At 45.0% G+C, this 27193-nt stretch overlaps 2 protein-coding genes across 3 annotated transcripts in view; one reads left to right on the top strand and one right to left on the bottom strand.

Annotated features, from left to right (window-relative positions):
• The window catches only part of LOC149371475 (cell adhesion molecule Dscam2-like), a 228413-nt gene that overhangs the window by 102351 nt on the left and 98869 nt on the right, over positions 1-27193 (bottom strand). For both annotated transcript variants that reach the window (XM_089585183.1, XM_089585184.1), the window contains exon 2: positions 8500-8871. In XM_089585183.1, coding sequence (XP_089441309.1) covers positions 8500-8871 — 372 coding nt within the window. The remainder of the gene's footprint in view (positions 1-8499; positions 8872-27193) is intronic.
• On the top strand, positions 10770-13630 carry LOC149371476 (uncharacterized). Its single transcript, XM_089585182.1, has 2 exons — positions 10770-11721; positions 13299-13630. Exons 1-2 carry the CDS (start codon positions 11319-11321, stop codon positions 13586-13588), a joined length of 693 nt encoding a protein of 230 aa, XP_089441308.1. The 5' UTR covers positions 10770-11318; the 3' UTR covers positions 13589-13630.

Genomic DNA, 27193 nt, shown 5'->3' with positions numbered 1-27193 from the left:
CCAACGTGCTGCATGCTCAAACAAATAAAAAAGCCAAGTGCAAAAAAGAGTGATGAGAGCGCAAACTAAAACTGCCGTCCGAGTTCCCTCAGCGAACACCGAAGCCGTCGAGTCTTATCAAACGATGCGTGCCTCCAGGAGTGATCGAAAGAATTCGGAAAGACTTTCGCCCAGAAATTGAATTTAAAAGATCGTCTTGGACGGCTCCCTGCCCCGTGCACAAAAAAAAAAAGAGAGGAATGGAAACCAATAGCCGGTACCCCCTGCTTGCTCGAGATGAGCTTGAGACCAAGACACAGCCAAAAAGTCAAAGAAGGAACAAAATAAAAAGAGTGGAGGATATTTCCAATGCAAAGCAAGAAAGGAAGACAACGCTTTGAAGTCAAGTTTTCTGGAGTGGAACTCTACTATGATTAGGGAAATGAAATACACAGGGCTCTAAGCTAAACCAGAAAAAGAGAGCAGGCGTTCGCGCGTTTTTCTCCTTACAACAACCGAACCCGATAAGTTAAAGAATGTGCTTTACAGTTGAAGCAGGACTCATGCCACATTGACTTTGTCCAGTATTTTGTAACCGGACTGACCAAGAAAGGAAAAAGAAAACTTACAAAATATCTGAGGAACACGGACGAAAGAAATATCTAGCCTACAGAAGATACATAGAGGAATGGAAGTGTTACCCCTGCTGAGCTTCTCAAACACGAGAAATCTTGCTTTGCGCGAAGTTATCTGAAGCGGCGAAGCCACTTCTTCACAGAAATGCGCAAGCGATGTTCCCTCGCCGTAGGTACAAGGAAGGCGTTAAACATTTCAGTTGTGTTACCATACTACTACGAACAAAGCTCATTTACGGTAATGCAGAGACCGCTCAAGGAAAAGCGTCCTGGCAAACTTCTTGGTTGGTACGGGCAAGACAGGCGTAGCAAAATGACCGGTTACTGCACACTTCATTTTTCTTATTGTTTTCGTAAGATGGAGAGAGCTTGGTGCATCGTTGCTGGAATTTAGTGTCGTAAGCGTGCATGAAAAACACGATTCAAGTTCTCGAAAGTGAAGGTAAAATATGACTGAGGCAAAAAAACAAAAAAGAACGCTTTTCGCGCTGCTACAGCGGCCAGGATTTAAAACTAGTTTTCTTCAAGACCTGTAGCATTCGTGCTGCGGTCAGGACGCTTAATTTTTTTATGTTGAACAATTGGGAAAGAACGATTAGTGAAGGTACGCACCCCAATATTGAATAAACGTGAAGCTTTGGGCCAGTTGGTGTATGGTTGACAGACTTCAAAATTAGCCATCCGTGCGTATTTCTGCGCTCGTGGATGCGTTCACTTAACGATTTTTTGCCAATGTAGAACAGTTACGCAATCGTAAAAGCGTGGAAAATTTCGTTTCTCTTACGACATCGTTGCCTTTACGGGAGGCAGGGAGGAGGGGGGGGGGGGGGGGTCAGGTACGAGAAACGGTTCGCAGTTGTAAGAGCAAATGCACCATAAAACGTTAATTAGGCTCTTTTGGCACGAGCCTGACTTGAGTGACTCGGTTAGAGTGAGTGCTGAATATAACCGGTAACTCTAGCCAGCCGCAAAAGAATTGGCAGTTAAGATTAGAGACAAGGCTGAGGAACACTGTCGTGCGGCATGATTTACTGTTGACCGTGAGTTGCACCACGTCGAAAATGGAGTCCCAAAGACTCAGTAAGTTATACCCAAAGACAAATGAATGAGCCCTCTGAACTTATCTGACAGCGACAGTGAGCGAGAACAGTTCACCGACTCTGTTTAGGCAAGCCGCCTTCAACCAAAAAACGGCGATAATACGAACTGTTCAAGGTGTGGACCTACTGCAAATACTGAAAACTATGAATAACAGGGTTAGCCGCCGCGGTGGCTCAGTGGTTATGGTGCTCGGCTGCTGACCCGAAAGACGCGGGTTTGATCCCGGCCGAGGCAGTTGAATTTCTATGGAGGCGAAATTCGAGAGGTCCGTGTACTGTGCGATGTCAGTGCACGTTAAAGAACCCCAGGTGGTAGAAACTTTCAGAGCCCTTCACTACGGCGTCTCTAATAGCCTGAGTCGCTTTGGGACGTTAAACCCCACAAACTAAACTAAACTAACCTAAACTAAACTTAATAACAGGGCTGTGAAAGGAAAAGACCAATTCTGCAAGTGCATCGAGTGAAGGCGGCGAGTGTGGAGTACTTGTCTACAGCATAAAATGAAACCGTATGATTTAAAATAAGAGCTGGGTTTCATGGCTTCGACAGCGCTGGAACACCACCCATGTTCTCTATGCAGAAACTTCATTCACTTGAACAGACAAGTGTTTTTCCGACAAACAGACCGAGTACATGACAAAAAATAAAGCGGTCATGCTTAAGATTACCCCTCGCGTTATGTTGGTGCTGAAATTTAACACGTCATCGAGCAAAACGCGACCTTCGACGACATAAGCTAGGATATCTATCGATATACAAAAAGAAGAAAGAAAATGTCGTGAATATGCACATGTGCTGATATAGGAACGGATACATGGCGGATAGTCAGCAAGACAGACAACTAACTAGAGGGACATAAACAACGCGATAACATCAAGTTCTACACTTTTAATCAAACCGAAGGCAGTTTTGAAAAGCAGATATCATTTCTGAGTAATGCCTGAGAAAACGTCTGCGTTTGGAAGAAATGAGTTTTGTTCTAATTAGCAATTTTGTTTGTTTTTCACGGTACTTCATGGACAAAATTATGAAACAACTTTTCTCGGAGTTGTTTTACGAGCCCACATTGTCTCACTTTTCTCAAATTGACGGATTCCTCATGCTGCTGCAGAAAAGGACAGGTCGAATTTGGTTATTTTGGGCGTCAGTCACTGAAGCGCCGGTTACGGCACCGAAAGTTGCTGGAATGAATGAGAAAGAATAGCCTGCCGTAAGTGCGGCTATTGCGCTAGAAAAAATCACTCACAAAATCAAAGTACAAAAAAGAAGGATTCTGAAGCTTGTGTGCTCGAGTACTTTAATGGAATCTACCAGCCAGTGACACATGCACCCAGAAAAATAGACGCTACCGCAAGGTATGCGTTGCGGCAGAATCCATCCTCAACCCTTACTGCCGCCGCCAGCTTTCTTTCTTTAGTCCCATGGCAACGACTCTTCCATTACAAAAAGAGCACGGCCACCAGCATCGCTCCGAATGTCGAGCAAGCATAAGGTGTCCCAATTTTAACAACGCTATTCCCGCGCCTGTCTGCAAGGCGCGCGCACCACTCTTTCGCCCGCAGCGAAATGCCTAGCCCCGAGCACGGCTGCGAGGTTGCGATCAATAGTCACCTCCATTGTGACGGAGAGTAAAAGAAAAAGAAAACAAAAATTCTGAGAAAATAAAAACTACGCCCAGGATCCGAGCGAAGCATTTTCAGAAACGTGTCTTAACGAGCGCCAAGTGTGTTCCGCTTCGCACTCTGGCTGCATACGCGCTTTCCTTGCGAAGCAAGCGCTCCTGCTTCTCAGGCTTCGTTCGCTACACACCGCTGGTGGTAGCTTCGAGGTGCGCATTAGGACGCCGTTCGCACGAACTCGCGTACGCCTACCACCTCCTCCCGTTCGCTGCAAATAGAAAAAAAAATGGCAACAACCGAAAGAAAGAGAAAACATATAAAGACGCCGCTCCCAGAGGAAGCGGTGTTTTCAAGAATGCTCTTGTATTATACAAAGAACACGCGGGCATCGGAGAAAAGCACCGCCGAGAGGAGGAGACAGATGATGCATTTTCTAGTTGTTCTATTCGTTCTTCTCCTTATATTTCTCTCGCTCCGACTTCACGTTGTGGGCGTTTATTGCTTATCTGCCATTCTTTTACTCTCTTTCTCGAAAGCGGGGGAGGAAGATGTGGTAACTACAAACGACGTCCCGGCGCAAGACGCCCAGGGAACAATATCGCAATCTGCGCCGCCGAGTGCTCGCGGGGAGTTTCCCCTCCTAGCGTTGCTTCTTATCCAGCCGCAAACCGGCTCGTCTCCTCGAGGAAATGCACAAAATACAAAGTATCGCGTGTCGCGTAAATAAGCAACAAAGAAAGCCAAAAGCAGAGGCAAGGCGAGGAAGCAGGCAGGCTAGAGTTGCTTCGGAGGCGACGACTATCTACCCGGAATACACAATGAGCGAACGGCGTGCTAAGCCTCGGGAAGAAGCATGTCCCTCTACGAGAGTGAGTAACTATGATACAAAAATGCACACGCATATAATGCACTCATAAGACGGAGAAAAAAAGTGCGGCAGCGAAGCCCCTCACGCAGGCCCTCTATCTTACCCTTCTACGGCGAAAAACTAAAACTCAGGCACGTGCAAGATTTCGCGGTGGATGGGAAAAATATTTAAAGAAACCTAACAGACAAGCAAGACACCCTGCGGGCTATGCAATGTATTTATGCGGTGCGATGCAGCAGTAAAGAGCGACAAAAATAGCGCGCATGGGAGAATTCTATAATAAGCAGTAAGGTAAATGAAAGAGACGAAACAAGAGGAAAGACGTGGGCTTCGGCGTGGCAGCTGGACAAATGAAAGGCCTCGTAATTCTGCGCACATTGTACGTAAGTTGCCGCAAGGCACCGAAGCGCACCACGGAGATGGTGAGAAAAGAAGGTACTCCGTGCAGGTCGACGCGATGAAGAACATAGCAAGCAGTAAGAATGGCATTTAACGGATACAACAGAAGCTGGATTACGAACATATTTTCTTCTTTGCGCAAAACGAGGCCTCCTGTAAAATTCAGCCGGAAAGAAATGAGAAATGTGCGTAAAGCTGCAGCCAGACAAAGATAATAACCAAGAGGAAAAAATTAAAGACAGGAATCACTGAGTGCAGCACGTTCAGTGTGGAATTGGATGTAGTGTGTATGCATGAAAATCTGGAAGAAGGTTTGTGCAAAGATTTCAATAAGTTATATATCACGCGTAGGTATTCTGGTAGTTCCCGAGCGGCACTCCTTTTGCTTTTATTTGCTTTTCAAAGAAAGGATTATCTTTACATTCATACGAAATACATACGGGTTCAGTACTCTAGCCTTTATAGACAACGGGTAGCTACAGCGATGATTTGTTCTGCGGTAGAAATAATGATAAGCTCTTTTTCGCGCACTGCAACTCCCACCATATCGACCACTTTCACAAGGCGGAAACTAGCTGACGTCATTGAGTGCAATCAGCAGAGGTAACTCTCCTGAAGTAAAGAAGAATAAATAAACGGCAAAGAAACTTCGCTGGGAAGTTGCGTTTTTCAGAACCTGGTAAGCAATGTGGTTATAGTGAGGGGTCTCAATTATTCTCTACGAAAACTTGATAAGACAAGAGTGCTTCATTTCCCTTAAATCAACGTTGTCCCACTTCATACATTAATGCATGAAACTAAATGTTGACATTTGTACTCACTTTTGAATATTTCAATACTAATAAGCAGTTTATGCGTTCCATTTCCTAGTGTTGTTAGGTAAAGGATTATAAACACGGCGTGTAATACTGCTGGTAGACAGGGAAACTCGTTGGACCTTGATGGAAAGTACAGCAGGCGCTCCGCACGTGGTCTTTAGCTGTCCTAGAACTTTTTGAAAAGTATTCTCATGGGGTCGAAACGCTTTCAGATCTGCAAAGTAAGAGACTGATCCCGGAAGAAGAGCCTTGCGAAAAGCATTAAAGAAAGTGGCTGGGTTTTTTGCGAGAGATCGTGCAGAAGCTGCTCATTTTATTGAACTAAAAGCACGCATAAAACACGACTGTGTAACAATTAAGCCCTGTTATTCTGGGGCACTCCAAGAGCACGGTATTAACCCCGCAGGTCAAAGAGGATCAGGAGCATTTCGTCGACCTGAAAATGACAAAGCAAAGCAGCAGCCACAGAAGCGCTCTCGTCGCAAGCGGCCGAGGTGAGCCTCAAGAGGAATAGGCGCGGCCATTTGTGGAGGATTTCCTCTGCGATAATCCGGATTATCCGCTGAGAGGCTAACCAGGGGAAGTCTTTGCAGCCTGCTTCTATATACATGCAAACACAAGCCACATAATAGGGCTCCGGATTAATTCCTCATTAGTTTGCTTTGGTAACAGCCACAATTGCATATTTGCCTAGCTTACTAGCAAGAAATGTTTTGGAACATTAACAATGCGTGCAGGACAACTTACCAAGGGTATATACGTACTCTCTTGCACTGAGTTTAATAAGAATCTTGCCAGGAATCTTTGCGCCTTTACTGTCGGGCAGTGCACACAATGTCCGTTGGTATTCAAACAGGTGTGTGCTATGGCTTACAACTTCTTGCTGTGGAATGGAGGCTTGCACTAAGAGATGACGGATTCCACGAAGAGTGTATGTAGCCTTTTCCGGTCAAGAGGCAACTGCATACGCGTGGGCATCGTCGCCTCGCGCTCTACATTCCGCTTTGGGAGAAGCAGTGCATCTTTGCATTTTCCAGACATCATTTACTTTTGTTGACTAGTGGAAATAGTGTTTTATGATTTTTTGTATCAACACTTTGCGGCAGTTCAGTGAGGATTGAGCATGTATTTTTGATGCGGTATTTACTGGGCATTGTTATAAAGCGTTAATCGGTGCGCCATTTAATAGAATCACCACAGCCAGTCTTCTAGTCAACGATCAACTGCTACGAACAGTGCATCAAATAACCCTTAACCTTAGAGGAGAAAAACATTCAGGAATGGTTTAGAGTAACTTGTTTCTTCCACGTCGCTCATTTCTAAATGAGTGGAAAAATACCATCTCACGCCTCTATCATGCATTTTCCAAACACGAAACATGCGAAAAATTACAGAACGCTTACATTCACCGTGTGGGTTAAAAACCCACTTTTTAACCGTGTATGCTTGCTAATCGACAGTCATGATCGTCAGTCACGGCTTCATTGCTCGCCAAAAATTTTGCTGTTCAGTGTTGAAATGTATGTATTCAAGCGCCACCATAGATATTGCTGCCCTTTCTTTCTAGTCCAGTGACTTAACATACCCGCACCTTTATCCGGCATTCTTCATATAACCATGCTGAAACTGCGGAGGAGCTACAACATGAATACCACACACCCGTTGAATTCATCAGAACCGTTCTCACAAGCTTTCGATGTTGATGCAGCACTGGAGAAGTGCCAGTCGAAATCATTTCATATAATAGTTCACAGCCGTGCTCCTTAGTACTTCTCCATGCAGCCCTAGCTGGCAGCCTAGTGTGCGTAAATGGTCTGTGCTTTGAAAACGAGTGCTGATTTCGAGTCATTCCTGCCCGCTAAGGCAGCTTTTCTGTACAAGAAAAACGCAAAATTGCCCGTGTGTTGTGCGATGACAGCGCACTATAATGGACGTCAGGTGGTCTAAACTGATCCGGAGCTTTCCACTTTTTGTGTCCCTCATAGCCCACGTGTCGCCTCAAAATTTAAAACCACGCAATTCACCATTCATTTTTAAAGCACTCAAGGGCGCAAAAATTTATGCTTTGCATAAACTCACCTTTGAGAGCGCATATCAAAGAACTTACTTATACAATGTTTTATTTTCAATTAGTTGCAGGAAATAGTATTAATTGCACATTTGCGCCGCCAAACCTCATAGGCGCTTTAAGAGACACTACAGTATTCACTACGCTGTTTCTCAAAGCGCGCATAATATCTTCAGGTAACAGATTAATCTCAAATACCTGATGTTCTATACGAGCATAGAAACCTCAATTTAAAAACTTTTACAACCGTATATCGGTGGCTGACGAGGTGAGAAGCTTAATGTGAACACTCTAGATTGGAGTGCAAAAAGAAGAAATTGAAATCTTGTGCTTTCAAACATTCTTGACCTAACTTACACATTTTCCATCTTTCCATATTCACGAACCGCGGAGCAGTTTCTGCCTGCGGCAACTGCCTCCAAACCTGTTGTGCATCTCTTCTGTTCTAAAAATTGCATTTACCTTCAAGACTAGTCCTATTAAGACATGGAAGGCCCCTTAGAAATTCAACTGTTTTACCTCCAAGTCATAGCTCGATTGAGCGTTTCATCATGTTGAGAATATCTGAGGAGAAGGATTTGCTTGCATTAAGCTGTCAGAACGCAGAAAAGTTCCACCGATATGAAACCACCCATCAGATTAACTTTCTCCTTCCAAAACTCCTTGTGAAGGTGATCTTGCTTCCCTAATACATTTGTTATATATTGCGAGAAGATAGTATTTAAATATTCAATATGGCACACTGTCCGCGTGTATAATTTGATGCGCTGTACATGCGATTACGTTCACGGGTTTCAAGCGCGCTGTGAATTAAAACTCAACAAGTTTTCGAGCAGTACATATTCTGGGTCTAGAACCCGAGCCGTCTGAAGTACCGTGCACTTCAGGAAAGAATTCTTCCTTTTCTTCCCAACGAAGCGGATACGATCCTATACATACCGGTACAATTTCACCCTCAGGAACTGCAGAAGACAAAGTACATTTTGGAAGCTGATACAGCGTATAGGCTTACCTGCTCGCACCCTCACGGCGCGGCTGGCCATCTTCCCCAGGGCATTGCTGAGCACGCAGCGGTAGGTGGTGGAGTGCACGTGGGCTCGGAACTCGGAGGCCCCGAACGCCGGGAAGAGCAGCGTCGAGCCATCTGCGCTGGTGTGTCGCAGGCCGGGGACTTCGGACAGGGCGGCTGGAGTGGACAGCAGCGCAGTATTACCACCACCCGTCCATGACGAAGAGGAGCCGTTCAACTCGTCACCGTGGATCCACCATAGCGAAGGCGAGGGTGATCCGTGTCCCCGGCACCTTAGCGAACCGCCCAGAGTGTTGAGGAAGTGGAACCGCTCCGGAGGTTCTTCTTCAAATCCGAGGGACGGTGACGCTGCGCCTGCGGTGAGTGAGAAGCGTGTGGGAAGATTGTAAGCCTAAGTGCTTCATGTCTGCTCAGAATCACACTGTCCACACCATACCACGCGCTTCCACTCTAAGGCAATATTTCCTTACTGACTGCTGTTTCCACAATATCAGTGGAAGCACTTATATTGATGAGAAGTAGTTTTTATTTTTACCTTACTGGTGTGTGCGAGTGCACTGCGCACTTTTATTCTTCCTTTGCCTCCTATCTTCATTTCTTTCTTCCTCCCACCCCCACAACCGGTTTCATATGCGTGGGTTCTAAACGGGGTGTCTGAGAAACAGACGGTAACTTCCACGTCCGAAAAACATCATTTAACGCAATAATGTTGAAGGTCCCGTAACGCAGAAAATTCGGTGTCGGTGGCATCGGTATTGGGAGCAAAAAATCACGGGAATGGCTCTGGAAGGTGGAGCCCAGAGAGCAACCCACAAGGCATGTGGGCCACCTGGGTCCCATGACCTTGCGCCGTCCTTGCAATCTGCCCAACGCATATTGACGAAACTGCGCACCGTGTCACGTGGCAGTTAAATTAATGATTGGTCCCCTGGAAAGACCAACCTGGGGCGCACAAGGCCCACCGCTGGGAGCACCTACCATCGCAGAGACATCGCTTAACATCTGCAACACTGCGCTAGGAGTGGTATGAGGACTCGCCGGGATAAAGGAATGTGAAGTTTACAACGTCTAATTCTGAATATATGGGCGTTAACTAATAAAGATATCGCGTCCTACATTTAGACAAAACTAGGCAAATATCTGCTAATAATCTACATTCCTTTTTGTAAGTATTTTCTTCACTACCATTGTCACTAAGAGCAAGAGAACCCCACCCTCTACCACTCAAAATGCTGTGGGCGATTGCCTGCTTACACTCACAAGTTTTGACTCTACGGACACATTCAAAAAATCCTTGCTCAGTCCTTTCCTCAGAACCGAGCATGACATCACCCCGTATCTTCACCAGCTAACATCTATCGCTCATTTACTCCGATTTCTAGGTGGAAAATCATGGGGCTCGTCGGTCCAGTCAATGCTGGAGTTGTACAGAGCTCTATTTGTCGGATGCTTGCGGTACAGTACACCCCCAAGCAGCACATGACAGTGGTCCAATGTAGGAATTGAGTTGGCAAACAACGGTCCTATGAAGGCCCCGCGTTGCCAATGTTCTCCCCGCCTTGGCTCAGCCATTTTCAAAAGTTGGCAGTATTGGACCAGTTTCTCCGGCGTTTTCCCCGCCTTGGCTCAGCCATTTTTAGAAGTTGGCAGTATTGGACCAGTTTCTCGGGCGTTTTCCCTCTCTTGGCTCAGCCATTTTTATAAGTTGGCAGTATTGGTCCAGTTTCTCGGGCGTTTTCCCCGCCTTGGCTAAGCCATTTCTAGAAGTTGGCAGTATTGGTCCAGTTTCTCGGACGTTTTCCCTGCGTTGGCTCAGCCATATTTCGAAGCTGGCAGTATCTCACCAGTTCTACAATCGCTTCCTGCAATAGGCAGCTCGACCTCGTGTCGTAGGCAGCGCGACGCTGCCTACGACATTGAGAGCAGTCTAGGAGCGGAAAAAAAGGGTGGGTTAGATAAACAAAAATGAAAAGTCTTGATCCCCGTTCCCAAGTCGCGAAGCTATGTTGGAAAGCTTTTTCTGAAATATGGAGATTAATCGGGCATTATCCCTCCTGTAGCTTGAAGAAGAATTAGTTGGGCGAGAACGAAGGCTCTCTAAGAAGAGCTCCGCGTTTACATAAATACCGCAGTAGCGCATCGTAATTCCCAGTGGCGGGGCTAGTTGGTGATTTTCTTTTCCCGAAATTTCCTCGGGGAGGGGAGACGCCATGCTCGCATGTAAGAATACGCCACGCGGAAGTAGGGGGGGGGGCAGCCGGTCACAACTTGAGCGTGGTCTGCTTTGTTTTCCTTCCGAGAGGGTATTGTGTAGGCGCCCAGGGCGGAAGAGGGGGCCCCGAAACTAGGGTGTCTCGATGTGTGGGAGGGGAGAGCGGAGAGAAGCGCACGCACATCTAGGCGCCCTACGAGCACCTGTTTCTATTCACCCCAGCACAGGACTTGCACTTGCCGATCTGCGCCCTGCCTGTGGGATTAATGCATTTTCCTGGCGCATTTTCCCTGTTTACGTGAGTGGGATGCACGAGAAAGTTGACATGATGCGCTGCTCTCGCGTTTATGTAAACGGAGCTTATCAGCCGTCCTAGTGTTATGCGCTTTTCTTACAGTTGCACTGTAAAAACTAGCCGTCACTTTGACGGTCACCCTTTGGTCAATTTCGACGGGTCCTCGGTGTATTCCGAAAAGACTGTTCCTTCGGCGTGAATCAGGGGGAGAGGGCAGAGCAACGAGGAGCACAAAAAAATAAACAAAATTTTCGGCCTTCTGATTAGCTCTTCTTCGTAAACGTCATACGACCGATGACCTATCGCGATGCGGTCGCGTTTGGCGCCGCACGGACTGCGCGTGCGATTTTCCAGTCTCCCCGGAGCCTTCGAACGGAGTGGACCTGCGTCGCTCGCTTCTCTGTTCCTTGCTGCCTCGTTTTCGCTGCCAGTCTCGCCCTAGCAGTCAACGCGGTCGGTCGCGCGCGGCGCTCGCTCCGTCGAGTTCGTGCGCGCCTCGAGGCAGCGGCGTGTGCCGCTGGCCCTTGCGGCCCTCCGCCATCCTGTGCCTACCGTGATCGTGTGTGCCCTGTGCGCTGTAGCCCTGTGTTTTGGATTACCGCTCCTAACCAAGTGTTCCTCGGCCCTTCCACCATACCAACTACCTGGTGTGGTTATCCTCGTGCCTGTTCAGGAGCCTGGACCGACAGCCGCATAAGTAAGTTTTTGCCACTTTTCTTAGGCCTTTCGCCGCCCGCCCACGTGGTTCGCGTCTCCTGATTTCGCCTTTTTCCGATCTCACTCACTTTAAATCTAGTCTTCCCTCACTATTTTCTCTTTTCCTTCCAAATCTTCCTACTCTTCGCGCGCTCACTGTGTTTTCTAGCGCTCGCATTTCTTCTCATCGTCCTTCTCTTTTCCACTATCCCTTTGTCCGACCAGTAGCCCTATTCCTTCCACCCTCGTGTCCTAAGCCTTTTTTTCCTTGCCGTTCCGCGTGGGACTCACCACGTCACTTAAACTTTCTTAAGTCATTTACTTCAACACCAGTCTTTTCTATTTATTTCCACTCTTCCTTCCAAGTCTTTCTACTCTTCTTCTCGTGTTCACTTGTTTTTTACTCGTGTTCCCTGACCACCTCCCTCGTGTCCTAAGCCTTTTCTCGCCCACCCAAGTGGGACTCACCTGTCCCTTGAGCTTTCCTAACTCACTTACTTCAACACTAGTCCTTTTCTCCTTATTTTCTCTTTTTCTTCCAAATCTTTCTACTCTTTCTCGCGTATTTGGTCGTGTCTTTTACACCCGAGGGCAAACATTTCCTCGTTCTTCTGCCTATCCTTGACCCTCCCTTTGTCCCACCCCTAGCCCTATTTCTTCTACAATCCTGATGCAATAAGGGAACAAGACAGTACACCTTTTGAACTAAAGTGTAAAATTTTTCCGCAAGGTGCGATATATCACAGCGGTGGACTGTCGTCGCAACTTGACAAAGCCCATGCCTTGCAAGCGACATTAAAGAGTTAGTCAGGTTAAAATTCATTGTTGTGCATGACAGTTGAAGCGCAACACAGTTCATAAATGGAAGTTGGACAGATGCGTTATCTCCCTTTTATAGAAAAGAGAACTATGTTTTGATTTCATTTACAAGTATTTAATGATGGCAACAAATTCTAGCTTTAGTAAATAGTTTTTCATGTTCCCTTTATTCAACATGCTTTCACAGTTTTATTTTAATTGTTTGGAAAGCTTATTGGAGCTGAAAATGCCCTTCGAACCTGTGGTGTGTAATAGAAGCTGCAGTCACTTGCCTTCTATTTATGGGCATCTATGATGCCACTTAGCAGGTGCAAGGTGGTCAATCGCAACGACAAGTCAGTGTCAATGGATTGAGGCCCCTCTAGTGATTCTTTACTTCATTGTTTAGTTGTGTCCACGTTTTGTATGTTGCCTTGATTATGAGGCACGTAATAATATATCTGTTTACTATATTTTTTACCTGATGTCCTTCCTGACTCAGGTGCTCAGCTACTGATTCCAAGTGAGGGGTCAAACACCATCCATAGTAGCTGCATTGCTCTGGAGGCTAAATGCAAAGAAGCACGTGTGCTAAGCGATGTCGGTGCATCTTAAATTAAGAACTCTAGGCGGCCAAAATTAATCAGGAGCCCTTCAGTACAGCCTTTCTCATTGGCCATATCCTGGAATTTATTTTGTTACAATTTTCTAAAATGATGGCCATGATTTTTGTGTGCTTGGAAATAATGTCTATTTTCTTTGTTCACTTTTCCTGTGCAGATGCCATTTGCGACAAACTGCATTTGACGCATCAGAGGCACAAGGTTTTATTTGCAGCTGGCTGCCCGGTTCATGTGATGGAAGGAAGAGACGCCTTGCCGAAGTCTTCTCCCCCCTCCAACCAAGCACGCCACCTGCGATTGCGGGGACAGCCCCCTGCATTGTGCTCGCATGTGTGCCTCCCAATCCCCTGGCCTCTTCCACTTCCTGAGGGCCCTCCCTCCCTACAGCCCCTGCCACCACCCATCCCACAGCCCCTGGCACCACCCTTCCCGGCCCCTAACGATTAATTCTATTTGGACTTTTTCATAAAATAAATGTTTTCATGAATACTTTGCTTGTCTCATTTTATGAATATTTGCATGGTTGCTTACGAGTGAACATTTGCATTAATGTTGGCCACTGAAGATAAAAATTAACATAGGCTTTACTGGCGAGTCATAAATAGAAAAGGGCAGTGGCATGCCAATCTTTAAGCCACTGATGTGACAGGTTGTATGCACTGTCATGAATGGAAAAGCCTGTGCTTAGTCTGCATTGACAGTGCCAAATGGCTGAACGTAACAATCTTGGCATCAACAGTGGGTTATTTCAGTACATATTGGTAGGGCCAGAATGGCTATCCATGGGACTAATATTGGCATGAACAATGGGACATCAATGGAATAGCTGATGTTCAGTACATAGTGGTAGTACCAGCATGGTTGAACATTGGACTGATACTTGCAGGACCAATGAAGTTTGAGTGGAAAGGCCAGTGATATGCCCATGCTGGCAGTGCCACAATGGCTGAACAATGGGACAATCTTGGTATGAAGTATGGGCCAAGGTTGGAAAATGTAGTAATGTGCTCCTATGCCAATGCCAGCCCAATATTGATGCCACTGTATTCCAACAATGAGCCATTGTTGGTAAAATCTTGGCGTGCTGCCTGGGCCTGTACTCTCAAACACGTGCAAAACTAACATGCGTGCCCTCCAGTCAGTGCAGGGTCAGGCCCTTCGCACATGCCTAGGTCTCCCTCGGAGCGCATCAACACTGGGTAGCATTGCACTCGCCAAAGACCACCCGATCTCGACTTATATTGTCCTAGACTGCTTGCGAATGCACATACGTCATTTCTCAAGGATTCCACAGCATAACCTTGCGCCTCTGCCACTGCAGAGACCACATTCTGCATATGCAAAGGTGATAACGACGCAACAGTCGTGTATCCCACAACAGTTCACCCCGGCAGCACTACCTCCCTCTCCTGTGTGGTGTATGCGGCTCCCATGTGTGCGCCTTGCTATTACGGGGATAGCGAAGAAGTCAAATTTATCTACGCCAGCCATTAAGCAACTGACACTGTCCATGCTCCACTTCGAATATTCGGACCGTACTCACGTCTATACGGATGGATCAGTAACCTCTACTAGTTCTGCTTGCGCTGTGGTCGTTCCTGCGCGACAGACTCAAATTCACCAACAAATTTCGCATCGGACTACCTCTACTGGAGCAGAGTTGGCCGCACTTCTTGCGGTGGTACAGTATATCTCACAACAATCACCTCAAAAATGGGCTGTTTTCTGTGATTCAAAAGCTGCCATACAATGTCTTCAATCTTCCTTGAGACATAGCGACCATGAGCAACTTACAGCGGAGATACGATATCTGCACCACCAGGCAATCGAACAAGATCATGAAATCATCTTCCAGTGGGTACCAGGCCATAGCGGTATTGTTGGTAACGCCTTAGCTTACGATGCTGCCCGATCGGCTCACGATACAACCAACACTGTCCGCATACCATTGACAAGAGCTGACGCAGCAAGGCACCTTCAACTACTCGCCCAAAACCTGACTGTAACGTCGTGGTATGCCCCTGGAGGTTGGACACCCCGCTCGCATCACTTCAACCTCTTGCTCCAACATCATATACCATTCGGCCTCCCCCGCAGTGATACTACGCTGTTGTGCCGCCTGTGGCTGGGAGTGGCGTTCACAAATGCCTATTCCCATCTCATCGCAATGACTGACTCTCCTGCGTGTGACCAGTGCGGTTGGGACGAAACGATCAGCCACCTCCTCTGTGACTGCCCTCGTTTTGAGCGAGAGCGCGGATTCCTAAGTGCTTCTCTGCTCCGCTTGGATTCGGGTCCTTTAACAGAGTCTAACGTTCTGGGGCCTTGGACACAACCTTCCAGACAACGGAAAGCGGTGAAAGCGCTCCTGAATTTCTTAAGGGACTCGGGGTTGCATTCCCGCCTATAATCTTTAAGTTTTCAGTGCGCGCCCTCTGTCCCTGTGACATAGTGGTAGCTGGACACTTAGAACACTCATTTCCTTGCCGCTCTTTTTCCTTTTTTCTCCTTTGTTCCCCTCCCCAAGTGTAGGGTAGCCAACTGGGCATCGCCTGGTTAACCTCCCTGCCTTTCCGTCCTTTTCTCTCTCTCTCTCTCTCTTCCTATCTTACCTATGCGTTTCTACACTCCTCAGAAAGCTTATCCAACCATAAACATGCTACCGACATTTAAATGTGAAATTGACTATGGGAAACGTGCACTGGAGACGCCTGGTCAAACAGTTGCTGCACCGAATCCACGGCAGCCCCCGTCGAATGTGTTGGACGCAAGGAAGGATATCATTTTATGCCGCGATGAGCTGTCGGCTCTCGTGCCTCAGTTGAGTTGTAGTTATGGGTGCGGTACACGCTCCACAGGCACAACGCGGTCGACTAATGACTCATATTTGTAGACTAATAGCTCATATTTGTGCGCAGCAGCGCAAAGAGGTTCTTACCGCGCTTTGTAGCCGGAGAGTTTATTCGCGTTCTCTCTCCGATGTCACTCGGCCCACAAGTCGCAGCCGTACGTGCATCGTGTTTGACATCAATATTAAGCAAACCTTTCGAATCATTCCTTGTCCTTTCCAATTTAGCGATTTCTGCGCGGTTGTGGAAATAATGTGAAACTTGACGGCATGCTCTTGATCTACCGTGCTACTTATTTTTCCGTTGAGAAGGCGCTTCTGGCGATGACGCTGCTAAAGGAGTCACTGTTCTATTGGTTTGCTGATGTGATGAGGAAAAGTGGGGAATATTTCGGAAAAAGAATGTTAAAAAGGGATATCCAATTTAAGGTTAAACAGGATGGAACAAAGTGGAGACGAAGAGAACTTGAGGAGTTAGAGATTCGATGGAAAAAGCCTTCAGCGGAGACAGTGCAGGAGATGAAGAAATATAGTTAAATCATTAGAAACAGCAACCACACATAGGAAAGTGGCAGGAGCTCAAAGAGAACGAAGAAAAAGACGGGTGTCTAGGTGATGGCGTTATAATGCCCTTAGTGCGAGAGAATAGCTTCTTCGCATAGTATGCAGTTGTTATAAACAGCCAAATATATCACATAACGCAATTCTTTTTTGTAACTTTTCAGATATAGAGAACGACCCAAGCTCTCGGTACTCACGCTCAAAGCCCGCCATTCCTCCTGTATAATCAAGCACAACATCACAACTCATAACCCTGAACTGTAGGAGCATTAGGATTCCAGTGTTCCCGCGACTTCCTGTTTGTTGAAAATCGGCGCCGCAAAAAAAAAAAAAATCTCAGGCAATATTATTGCGAAATAAGTCAAAATGTATCGTCATCTGGCTTATAAACAATTACACAAAGTAGAAAATCTCTTTGAGCAGCGCCGGCGCTTGTTGTATATTTAAAGGGGACGTTTTTCAGGCGGCCCGCGCTTCGCCGGCTTTCCGAGAGGATGAGTTAATATCTCTTCAAAAATTGGAACGTCCTTCATAAATTTTAGGACTTAAATGTTTCACATTCTGTAACCCGGTGTAGCCTAAACTTTTAAAGAATTGCTTTCTGACCAATCAATTTTCAGGCACACGCACTACTGCGTCTGAAACGCAAGCCGCGATTCGCAGATGGGATGCTTCACGGCTGCTTTAATTGACATGCACAATGGAGGCTTCACCTAATAATCTGCCGTTAAAGGGAAACTGCATAGGTTTTAGAAATCAACGAGCTTAAGAGGGTCGAATGTGTGAAACCTGCAGGTAAAGCATGCGAAGTCTTTTTGGGCTAGCACTTGAAATAGTGAATTAATCGCCGATTAAAATCCGGACGCCATTCAAGCTTCTCCGCAGCGCACAACGCCAAGTGGGGGGGCGCATGATGACGTCATCGAAGGTATGGGTACATTTCCAACGCACAAACGCGTGCTTTGAAGGAAAAAAACCAACGCCACCGAAGGCGAACCCTGCCGAGAGTTGTTTGGCAGCGTCTAATGCGTCAGAGCAGGGTGTGGCTGACGACAGCGGTAATTTGAAATCATACCTTCCATGACGTCACGCTGAGTTTCCCTGCACTTCTCCGGTGCATTGAGGAGAAGCGCAAAATTCAATCGTCGATTACGTCACTATTTTAAATGCTAGTGAAAAAACACTTGGCATGCTTTACCTACAGCATATATAGATCTGTATCCTTGAATATCGCGAAATTCTCAAAAAAGTGCTGCAGTTGCCCTTTAATGACGTCCTAAAGCAACAACGGAAGCTCTGTCTCTACACATTTTCTGAATTCCTTTCTGAACCTCCGCCACTGTATCCCTGTTCTGTTAGCATCTGTCGTAAAGACTGAATGTATTCCGCAGTACCATTTGTATCCATTACAAACTCTGCCGAAGCTGACTTAAGATATAGCGTGCTGTTTGCCATATCTTGTTTCTCACTTCTCACTTTTCAAATACTATTTCATTGTTCTTTTTTTCACTTAAGAATATAAATTTTAAAAATGTATATTATATGAAAATTACGTAAATATAGTCGCACAAGATTGTAGTTCAGATAGCAGTTAGAGGAATCGTAAAATATTGGTAACACGAGATGGTCTTGAATGCTAAAGCTGGTTCCTGTTCACTGACGCACAGAAAGCTTTGCCAAACAGGGTGATGGCTGACGTCAATTTTGTACGCTCGTTGTAGAGATATATGCGTAATTTTTTTCAAGCACTTCACCCGCAAGAGCCGAGCACCAGAACCAAGGAAAGCTTGTTATCTTTTGAAAAACTGGGAAGAACCGGCTGCACGGACGTTCGCACATGATTTAGTGAACGGAAATAGAGGCATTTCATTCGTGTTTTAACATTACTTTCTTTCAAACTACTTGCAGCGAGGGTACGGTTTACCTGTTGGATCATGTTCTTCTCAGAACAATCTAGATTGGATACATAATTTAATGCAATAACTTGTGGTATGAACGCAGAGCATCAAAGGAGGCGTCAGAAGGCAATCTGACACGCGAGAGGCGCTGTTAAAGGTGCACTGACGAGGAATCTGAACTTGTCTTTTTGCCGCGGGAACTCGACCTACACGTTCCGAGCTTTCTTAGAAACTGCAATTTATTGCCCCGTGTGGCCGATTTCCGTAATTAAATCGAATTAACGTCCGGCTCCAGCCTTTTTTTTTTAATTCTCCCTCGTACGGTGGGCGGAGTGGACCAACGCGTGGAGTGCCTTTCACCCAGCCCCGTGGCGGCTTGCCGCTCAGCCATCGGCGGAGTAATATGTAGTAGTCCGTAGCAGCAAATAGTCCGCGCGTATTTTTAATTCTGCGGGCTTGTTTTGCGGCTATATTATCTGCGAATGAAACTATTTATTCATGGAAACCTAAGAAACAAAATAAAGTGAAAGCAAAGCCTCCACGGAGCTGGCTGAAAGGCACTTCACACGTTGGTCGACTCGCCCACCGTACGAGGGAGAAATAAAAAAAAGGCTGGAACTGGACGTTAATTCAATTTAATTACGGAAATCGGCCACACAGGGCAATAAGTCGCAGTTTCTAAGAATGCTAGGAACGTGTAGATCGAGTTCCCGCGGCAAAAAGACAAGTTCAGAATCCTCTCCAGTGCACCTTTAAGATCGCAGAAACTTGAGTACTCTCGTAAGAAGAAAGCAAAGCTGGTCAAGTTCACAAGATAGATAGAAGTAGAGTGCATGTTAGTGTCCTGCGAGAAGTCGCATCTTTATGTCTTGTGAACAAAAGCCAAAATAAGCTTTGAAAGCACAGGACCGAAATTAGGAGAACCAATAATTTCAGGTAGAAACGTGCCAAGAGCAACATAGAAGGAGATCTGTCTTTCATAAGGGCAGACGCGAAATAGGAGGACACAATGAGAAGGGCAAACAATGACGTGTTGCTCGTACAAAAAGAGGAATGAGCGGGCAGCAGACGCGATGAAAGCGGCCGAAATATGAGACGCGTAATGCAGAAAGGCAGCTATGCATAAGGGAAGCTCTCAGGCAGAAAGCTTCGCAAAAAATAGCGAAGAGCAACGCACACAGACGCACTTAATCTTAGAAAAAAAATTAAAAGATTAAAATGCATTACGCTGCACACCATTGTTGGCATAGAAAAGAAACAGAACTCGGAGTCATACTTTTGATTTGTTTATTTTTCTGCAAGGAAGAATCGAAATATAAAGCCCTTAGCTGGCAGGCTTGCAGCAGAACCGTGCTCCAGAGAGCAGGCAAAACGCAGAAGCAAACAAATCTCAGGACGCTGGTCTTCTTTCAGTACTGGACATTCAAAGAGAAGGAATGAATGAGAGCGCCCCATGTCTGAAAGGAACACAACGTCGTCAGAAGCGGGTAAGGATAGAAGACATACAGTCCCATCTCCAGTTTGTGCGGCTATTTCATCAAGGCAGCAATTTTCGCTGCAGAAAGAAGGTTATGAAAGCTTGTGTCGCGCGGTGTAAGCCCGGTTACTCTGCACGGAAACAGCGCACCAGTTACAAATGCATGGACCTGGATAACCCCAAAATTTTATTGCAGGAGGAGAAATCAGCGTAAGTGACAAAAAGTCGGTAGGAGCTGAAGTACAGGAATTGCCCGCTTGGTCGGCCCATTACATAAACGTATTTTGAGCTGAAAACGACCTATAATGACGACGGCGATGTATGACGATGTAAACAATGTATAATGACGATATATAATCGTGCGTTCAGCGCCAATTATTTTTGATAACGGTCGAGAATGTTGTTCGTAAACAGATATGTGCAACTCAGGTACATTTGTTGCAAGGGGACTGTATGAAAGGTCTAACCGGAAGGCGAAATTGATGTGTAGGGGCTTCACGTTCATTTTATAACATGAGTGTCATAGAGCGGTTCGTGAATTTGACACATTTTGCGAGTGCACTGGGAACGCTTCTCCTTGTTTAACTTGCGGTCGCAAAGAATGAACTTCATACGCGCACGACCTGATTATTATGGTGCCATTTTTTAGGTGAATTATTTTAAAATAAATTCCTTCACCGCCATGAAATATAATGCCTGCCCAAATATACCTCTACATTTGGAAATTTTTATAGCCATTCACTTGGTCAGACTACAGAAATTTCAGGGCTGAAGAAATCACTTGATGAAAATGAGCATCTGCGAAAGACGAATGAAGCATTGCAAGAGCGATGTGACTGGCTAACAACTCAGACTAAAATCTGCGAGGCACGCTTGGTGCAATGTGAACAATATTCAAGAAATGCTAACATAGAAATCAAAGGTATACCCGTTGAACCGGAGGAGGATCTAGCGGAAATCATGGGAAAAATCGGTAACGTTATTGGCGAAGAAATCTCGGCCTCAGACCTTGATGCATGCCATCGCGTTCCTGTGTATGGAAACCCTTCTGCATTTAACGTTGTTGCCCAGTTCGTCCTCCGCAAAAAACGCGATGCAGTCCTTCTAAAAGCGAGAAGCAATAAGAACCTTTCCTGCAAAGAACTTGGGTTCAAGGACAAGACACAGGTGTATATAAATGAGCATTTATGCCCTGATCGCAAGCGTTTGCTAGCACTGGCAATCACAAAGAAAAGTGAGGCAGGCTGGAAATTTGTCTGGGTCCGTGGAGGTCAAATCTACGCACGGAAAATGGAAAAGAGCAAAGTGCTAAATATTATGACCACTGAGGACGTGAACAAAATGACCTAAGTCAGTGCACTAAATCGATGGCTCCTCTTGAAAATGGAGAGTTATCATTTGCTTGCTCCGGTAGCTTTAAACAAGGTTGCCGAGGAACCAAGTCTGAAGATTTTCCATTTGAATTGCCGATCGGTGAACAACAAGAACGATGAAATACAGTCACTTTTCGACTCTTTTAAATTTTCCTTTGAAGTCGTAATGTTCACAGAAACCTGGTATCATGACGAATCGAACTATTTAATTTTAGAGGGCTACACGCATTTTGCCCTCAATAGATCTGACCGCAAAGGTGGTGGCGTTTCAATCCAAGTTTTGAATACTCGCGCAGTTACAGAGGTAAAACAGTTCACTTTATCTACTGCTGACTATGAAATGCAAACTGTTGAGCATGATCGCGAAGTTTACACTGTTTTATATCGCCCCCCAGACGGTAGTTTCGAGAAATGCCTTGATATGCTTGAAAGCCTTTTTGATTATGTGTCTACCAATCGACAATCACTGGTTTTAGCGGGTGACGTGAACGTTGACATGCAAAGCATCTCGACCAGACAAACAGAAATTATGTCCCTTTTTGATGCTTACGGACTTTCAAACCTTATCAATACTCCCACTCGCATAACCTGCTCTACATCTTCCTCTCTAGATATCATCGTTACTAACTCGGAAATTTCTAATGCAAAGGCTGGCACACTTCTATCAGACGTAAGTGACCACATTCCAACTTTCGCTTTCATTCCTGCTGCAAGGTCCAATTCTGCCCGACAAAAAGTTTGCAATAGCTATCAGCGCATAGATATGATAACCCTGGAACGCTTCTGAACGGATATGTGTGCAGCTAGGTGGGATGATGTGATGCGCTCAAAGGATGCGAATGACGCATACAGCATCCTGGTTAAGAAACTAAAGGCTGTGTACGATAAACGCTTCTTGGTTGATCGTCCTCGCAAACAAAAAGCTAAAAAGCCGTGGTTAACGCAAGACCTACTGCGCAAAATAAAGGTTAAAGAAAAGCTGTTTGCACAGTTTATTAAATCCCGCGACCCGTCAAAGCTAGAGAAATACAAGAAATACCGCAATTCTCTTAACCGAGAGCTGAAATCCGCGAAGTTCAATTACTACAACAGCACTTTCTCATCCATGTCTGGTAAAAATGTGAGTGCGAAATGGTTCCAACTAAACAAACTCTTAAACCGAAATCCCAAATCTCCTGTTACCTCAGTAATGAAAGACGGCATCGTTATTACCGGAGACGATCTCTCAAATGCATTTAATGAACATTTTTCGAGTATCACAAAAACCCTACTTTCTTCCACCGCACCGAATCCCGGCTACGCTTTGCAAACACCAATTGTTGCCGAGTCTATATTCCTTTTCCCCACAACTGAAACTGAAGTCGTAACAGTTTTTAGCAACCTAAAATGTAGCAGTGCAGAGGACAAAGATGGATTCCGCATAAAACCTTTTAAGTTTATTATTGACTTACTTGCTGTACCGTTAACTCACATTTACAACATTGCTCTCGCTACAGGGATCTTTCCGACAGAAATGCAAGTCGCAAAAGTTATTGCCATTCATAAAGGAGGCGACACAGAATTATCAAATTACCGGCCGATCTCGATCCTGCCTGTGTTATCAAAGGGTTTAGAAAAAATTATGTGTTCCAGAATAACTAAATTTTTAGATAAGCATGGTGTCCTATCTGACCAACAGTTTGGCTTTAGGCCTAAAAAATCGACAGAGACAGCTTTGATTAAACAAAAAGAACTAATAGTTGAAGCCTTTGAGAAGAAATGCCTGGTCCTTGGCATTTATGTCGATTTTTCAAAAGCCTTCGACTTGCTCAACCATAATCTGCTGCTGCAAAAACTGGAACACTACGGAATTAGGGGAGTCACTTTGTCTCTGCTCAAATCATACTTAGCTCATCGCAGACAAATGGTTTCTCATAATAACAAGTTATCTAGCCTTGAGCCACTTCTCTCTGGTGTTCCCCAGGGCAGCATAATGGGGCCCTTACTTTTTCTTGTTTACATTAATGACATCTTTTCTACCCCTACCGTTGACCTCGTGGGCTTTGCTGATGATATTACAGCACTGTTGTCGGGCAGCACAGAAGCCGAATTATTTTCGCGAGCAAATAAGTTTCTGGAATATCTTCACGAGTGGTCAAGAAATAATCATCTAAAAGTTAATTCTGAAAAAACGAAGGCCGTCTTATACCGAACAAGAAACAAAACTGTTCACACCAATTTCACCCTATCATTAGGAGGCAAAACAATTGCAATCGTGAAAAACATAAAATGCTTAGGAGTTATCTTCTCAGAGTGTCTCACCTGGGACGAACAGGTCAATCATGTTCGGAAAAAACTGAATCGCTTCAACGGTCTTATTTGCCAACATAGGGACACACTTCCGTCTCGAGTAAAGGTCCTCATTTATCAAGCATTCTTTCTCCCATCACTGACTTACTGTCTCACAGTTTGGGGAACGACGACCCAGCACAACATATCCAAACTAATAACAGTACAAAAGCGGGCAATTAGACTCATAGCAAACGTATCGAGGCAGACCCACACACATCCATACTTCATTAAATTTGGCATTCTAAAGTTCACTTCTTTGTTTCCTTTCAGATTGCTATCAATGTACAAAACTGCGGTTTTTACTAACAATGAAACCACTCTCTCACTTCTAAAAATGTCTCGCTATTCAACCGTCTACGATACCCGCTCTCATTTTCCTTGGTCACTGCCTCTTTGTCGGACCAAATACGGTATGCAATCTTTATCTTTTATTCTGTCGAAATACCTAAACATTTTAGAAAATAACAACATATCGCTAAAATGCATCACGGTAAAGAGCTTAAAAACCATTTTGTATCTTTTTGAAGACATTTAATTACAACTTGTTCCGAACTGTGATTAAAGCTGTAACACGTGTGAATTCTGCTGTTGTACACCTGGTTGATGTGATGCTTTTGGTTTTTTGAGTATTTATGACGCTTTTTGTTGTGATTGTGATACTAATGTTTAAGTGCCACTGTAGATATTATATTCATGTTGATACTTTATTTATTGTTTTCGAGTGCCTCACCTGTAGCTGTCTTGTAAACTAACAACTGAGGCAATACGTTGTCTCAGCAGTGTGGGCGCAGGGTGCCTCTCAAGCTGCATTCAAGCAGCTTTTTTCCCTGCGTCCTCTCTCTCCCAGTAATACTTGTACTTGTACCACTGTAATACTTGTAATACTTGCAATACTGTAATACTGTAAGTAATACTTGTACCACTGAGAGCGAGAAATAAACTTCAACTTCAACTTCAAAATACGACACATTGACGAAAAACGGTGATATAGCTAGGCGCTTCTTTCCTTAGTTCACCGTCTCTTAGCGCCTAACAATTTACTTATTAAAGAATAGTTGGTTTAAAGATGTGGTTTGCTTCAAGTTCTTCCTTGAATTTATTGCCATTCCGAAAACTTAGTCGTTCCGTCTGTTTTCTGAAAGGAGGGAAAAAAACAACAACAACCCATACGTGCATAAGTGATGTAGAATGCGACACACAGTACGGCTCCTTAAAACCAGTAAACTTTGCTCGTTCGTGCTGCAGTATGAACGGCATTTGTAGGCATTTTCAACATGGTCGAACGCGAGCGACCGAATTCTGACTTTACAGTCAAAAGGGGAATATCGATATGCATTTGTTGGTAGCCATTGCATGCTGTGATGATTACAGCTGCCAGAAGAGTGATTTTTAAAGTATTCTTATCCTATATGGGTATATGGCATTTTACACGAAGTTATATAGATTAAAAAAAAAAAGATTTAAAAGTGATCATAGAAACTTCAAAAGGGATTTATTGGAAGCTCAAACTAAGTGGGTATTATATAACAGTAATATAATATCTTGTCATATAATATGCTTTCAGCCTACAATTACGATCCCTGTGCGAGCCCATTTATTTCCCAATTTACTTACGTCCCAAGCCATATCAGGACTCAACATATTTTAGCTTGAACAATGCAGCCGTACCTTTGTCATACTGTCTGTGTTCAGTATAGCCGAGACCGAAGATAAAGGATTTCATGCCAACGTTACAACTGGAGGGGGGGGAGGGGGGGGGGGGGGGGGCAGGGATAGCGTGGCAAGTGTAAAGCAGGAAAACTAGAAAAGTCTTAGTGCGCCGTGAAAAGAATGACGGGAATGAAAAGGAGAGAGAGGAGAGGATATAGGACGAATGTGCTCATGTCGTGAAAAAGCGCATTCTGAGCATGAGCATCAAGCTTTGCAGAAAAACACACTGAATTCAGTGGAGAGGAACTTGACGTGATTTAAAAAAGGAGCCACGCGAAACATTTTCAACTAGATGCTGGGACCTCCCGAAGAAATAAGAACGCCTAAATAAGCGCGTAGTACTATCCATTATAACTTCAACTATTTCGCTGACCCGTCATTGCTATTCAAATATTCTGAACTTAAGAAGATTACGAAAAGGAAGTGAACTAAGGGCAAGCTGGACGTCAGATTTTGATTTCGTATAGGCCATGAAGAATTCAGTGAGAACAATGTGCTCTTCACGCGAGATTTAGGCGACGCAGCGCTCTTAAATCTCTTAGAAGAAGCAGAGAGTCGCTGATTTTAAATCACTTTACTAAAAAGCAATTTTCATCCTTCGGATCTATCTTGTGGAAGGAATGTTTGTGCAGGTGGAGTTTCCGCTTTGCCTTCAGCAATTACTTTCGATTAGAAGGCTTACGTATACAGACAGCAAAGTGAAAGCGCAAAAGGTAATAGAAAAATTCACTGCAGATGCTATCTCAAACAATCCAGCAGCTTCTAGATGGTTACAGGAAGTGTGTGATCTCATCAGCCTATAAAAACTTTTTGTGGGTTGTTCAGAATTTTCAGACTGATTTGAGATGAGGCCGCCGTTTATCTCAAGTAGAAGTTAATTAAAAAGATGCGCAGTGACAGTGCATTTTCCTGATTTTCAAAAGTACATTCCATGATGAAAGTTGTGGCATTATATTTTCTTCCATTATTCAGACACATTGAAGCGGCAACACAAGCGAAGCGCTCACTATGTTCTGAAATTCCTTAAAGGAAACAGCGGCTTAAATGCAAGACTTAGAGCATACGTGCTCAAAAAAAAAAACACGAAACCAGAACTGAAAACCCACAACCTACTGTCGATGATGACGACAGACGACGACCTTGGTTTTGGTAATCGTCCTGTGTTCTTCCCACTTTTGTGCCCGTCTTTTCTGTTGCTTCCCTTAAAACCGTATTCACCAAAGGTGGGAACTGTGATACTCTAGCTCAGGGGTTCTCAAACTTTTTTGCTTGGAGGAACCCCAAAAGCCTTCAATAAGTTCCAGGGAACCCCCCCCCCCCCCCAGGCTTTCACTTACCAGCAATGTTGTCGAGTGCATTTTTGCAAAGGGAAAGTTGCAGAGGTTAAATGTTTATTGCACAGATTAATACAAATACTAATGTGATGTGTGATGGGTGGTACTGCTTCCCTTTTAAGAGCAAGTCAAATCGTGGCTCAGTAGCACTCAGAGCCAGTCTCATATCAGCTGCCGGGTCAGGGCCGGTGAGGGTTCTCGCGTAACACAAGAAGACAGCCCGCGGAACCCCTGTGTTCCGCGGAACCCAGTTTGAGAACCCCTGCTCTAGCTCAATAATACTCTTCATACGTTACCTTTGAGCAGTACGCACTCTGTCTGCTGTCATAACGCCAGTTATTTGAGTGATGCTGTGTTGACATTTATGATATATAGGCAAATAAGGCCATCGTGAGGCAAACTCAACGTTAGCGTCTTTGCTTTGCAGGAAAGAACTTAAAGATTTAGTTCCTCAGATCTTCTTCCTCTAAAACCAGGTAGCTAAAATAAATTAAGTTAAAATATCTCTGACGCAGATAGG

The sequence above is a fragment of the Amblyomma mixtum genome, chromosome 1, assembly GCF_055824585.1.
Source record: "Amblyomma mixtum isolate Tamu chromosome 1, ASM5582458v1, whole genome shotgun sequence".
NCBI classification, from domain to species: Eukaryota; Metazoa; Arthropoda; class Arachnida; order Ixodida; family Ixodidae; genus Amblyomma; species Amblyomma mixtum.
Note: the sequence above shows the minus strand (reverse complement) of the source record. Positions and strands in the feature narration are given on the sequence as shown.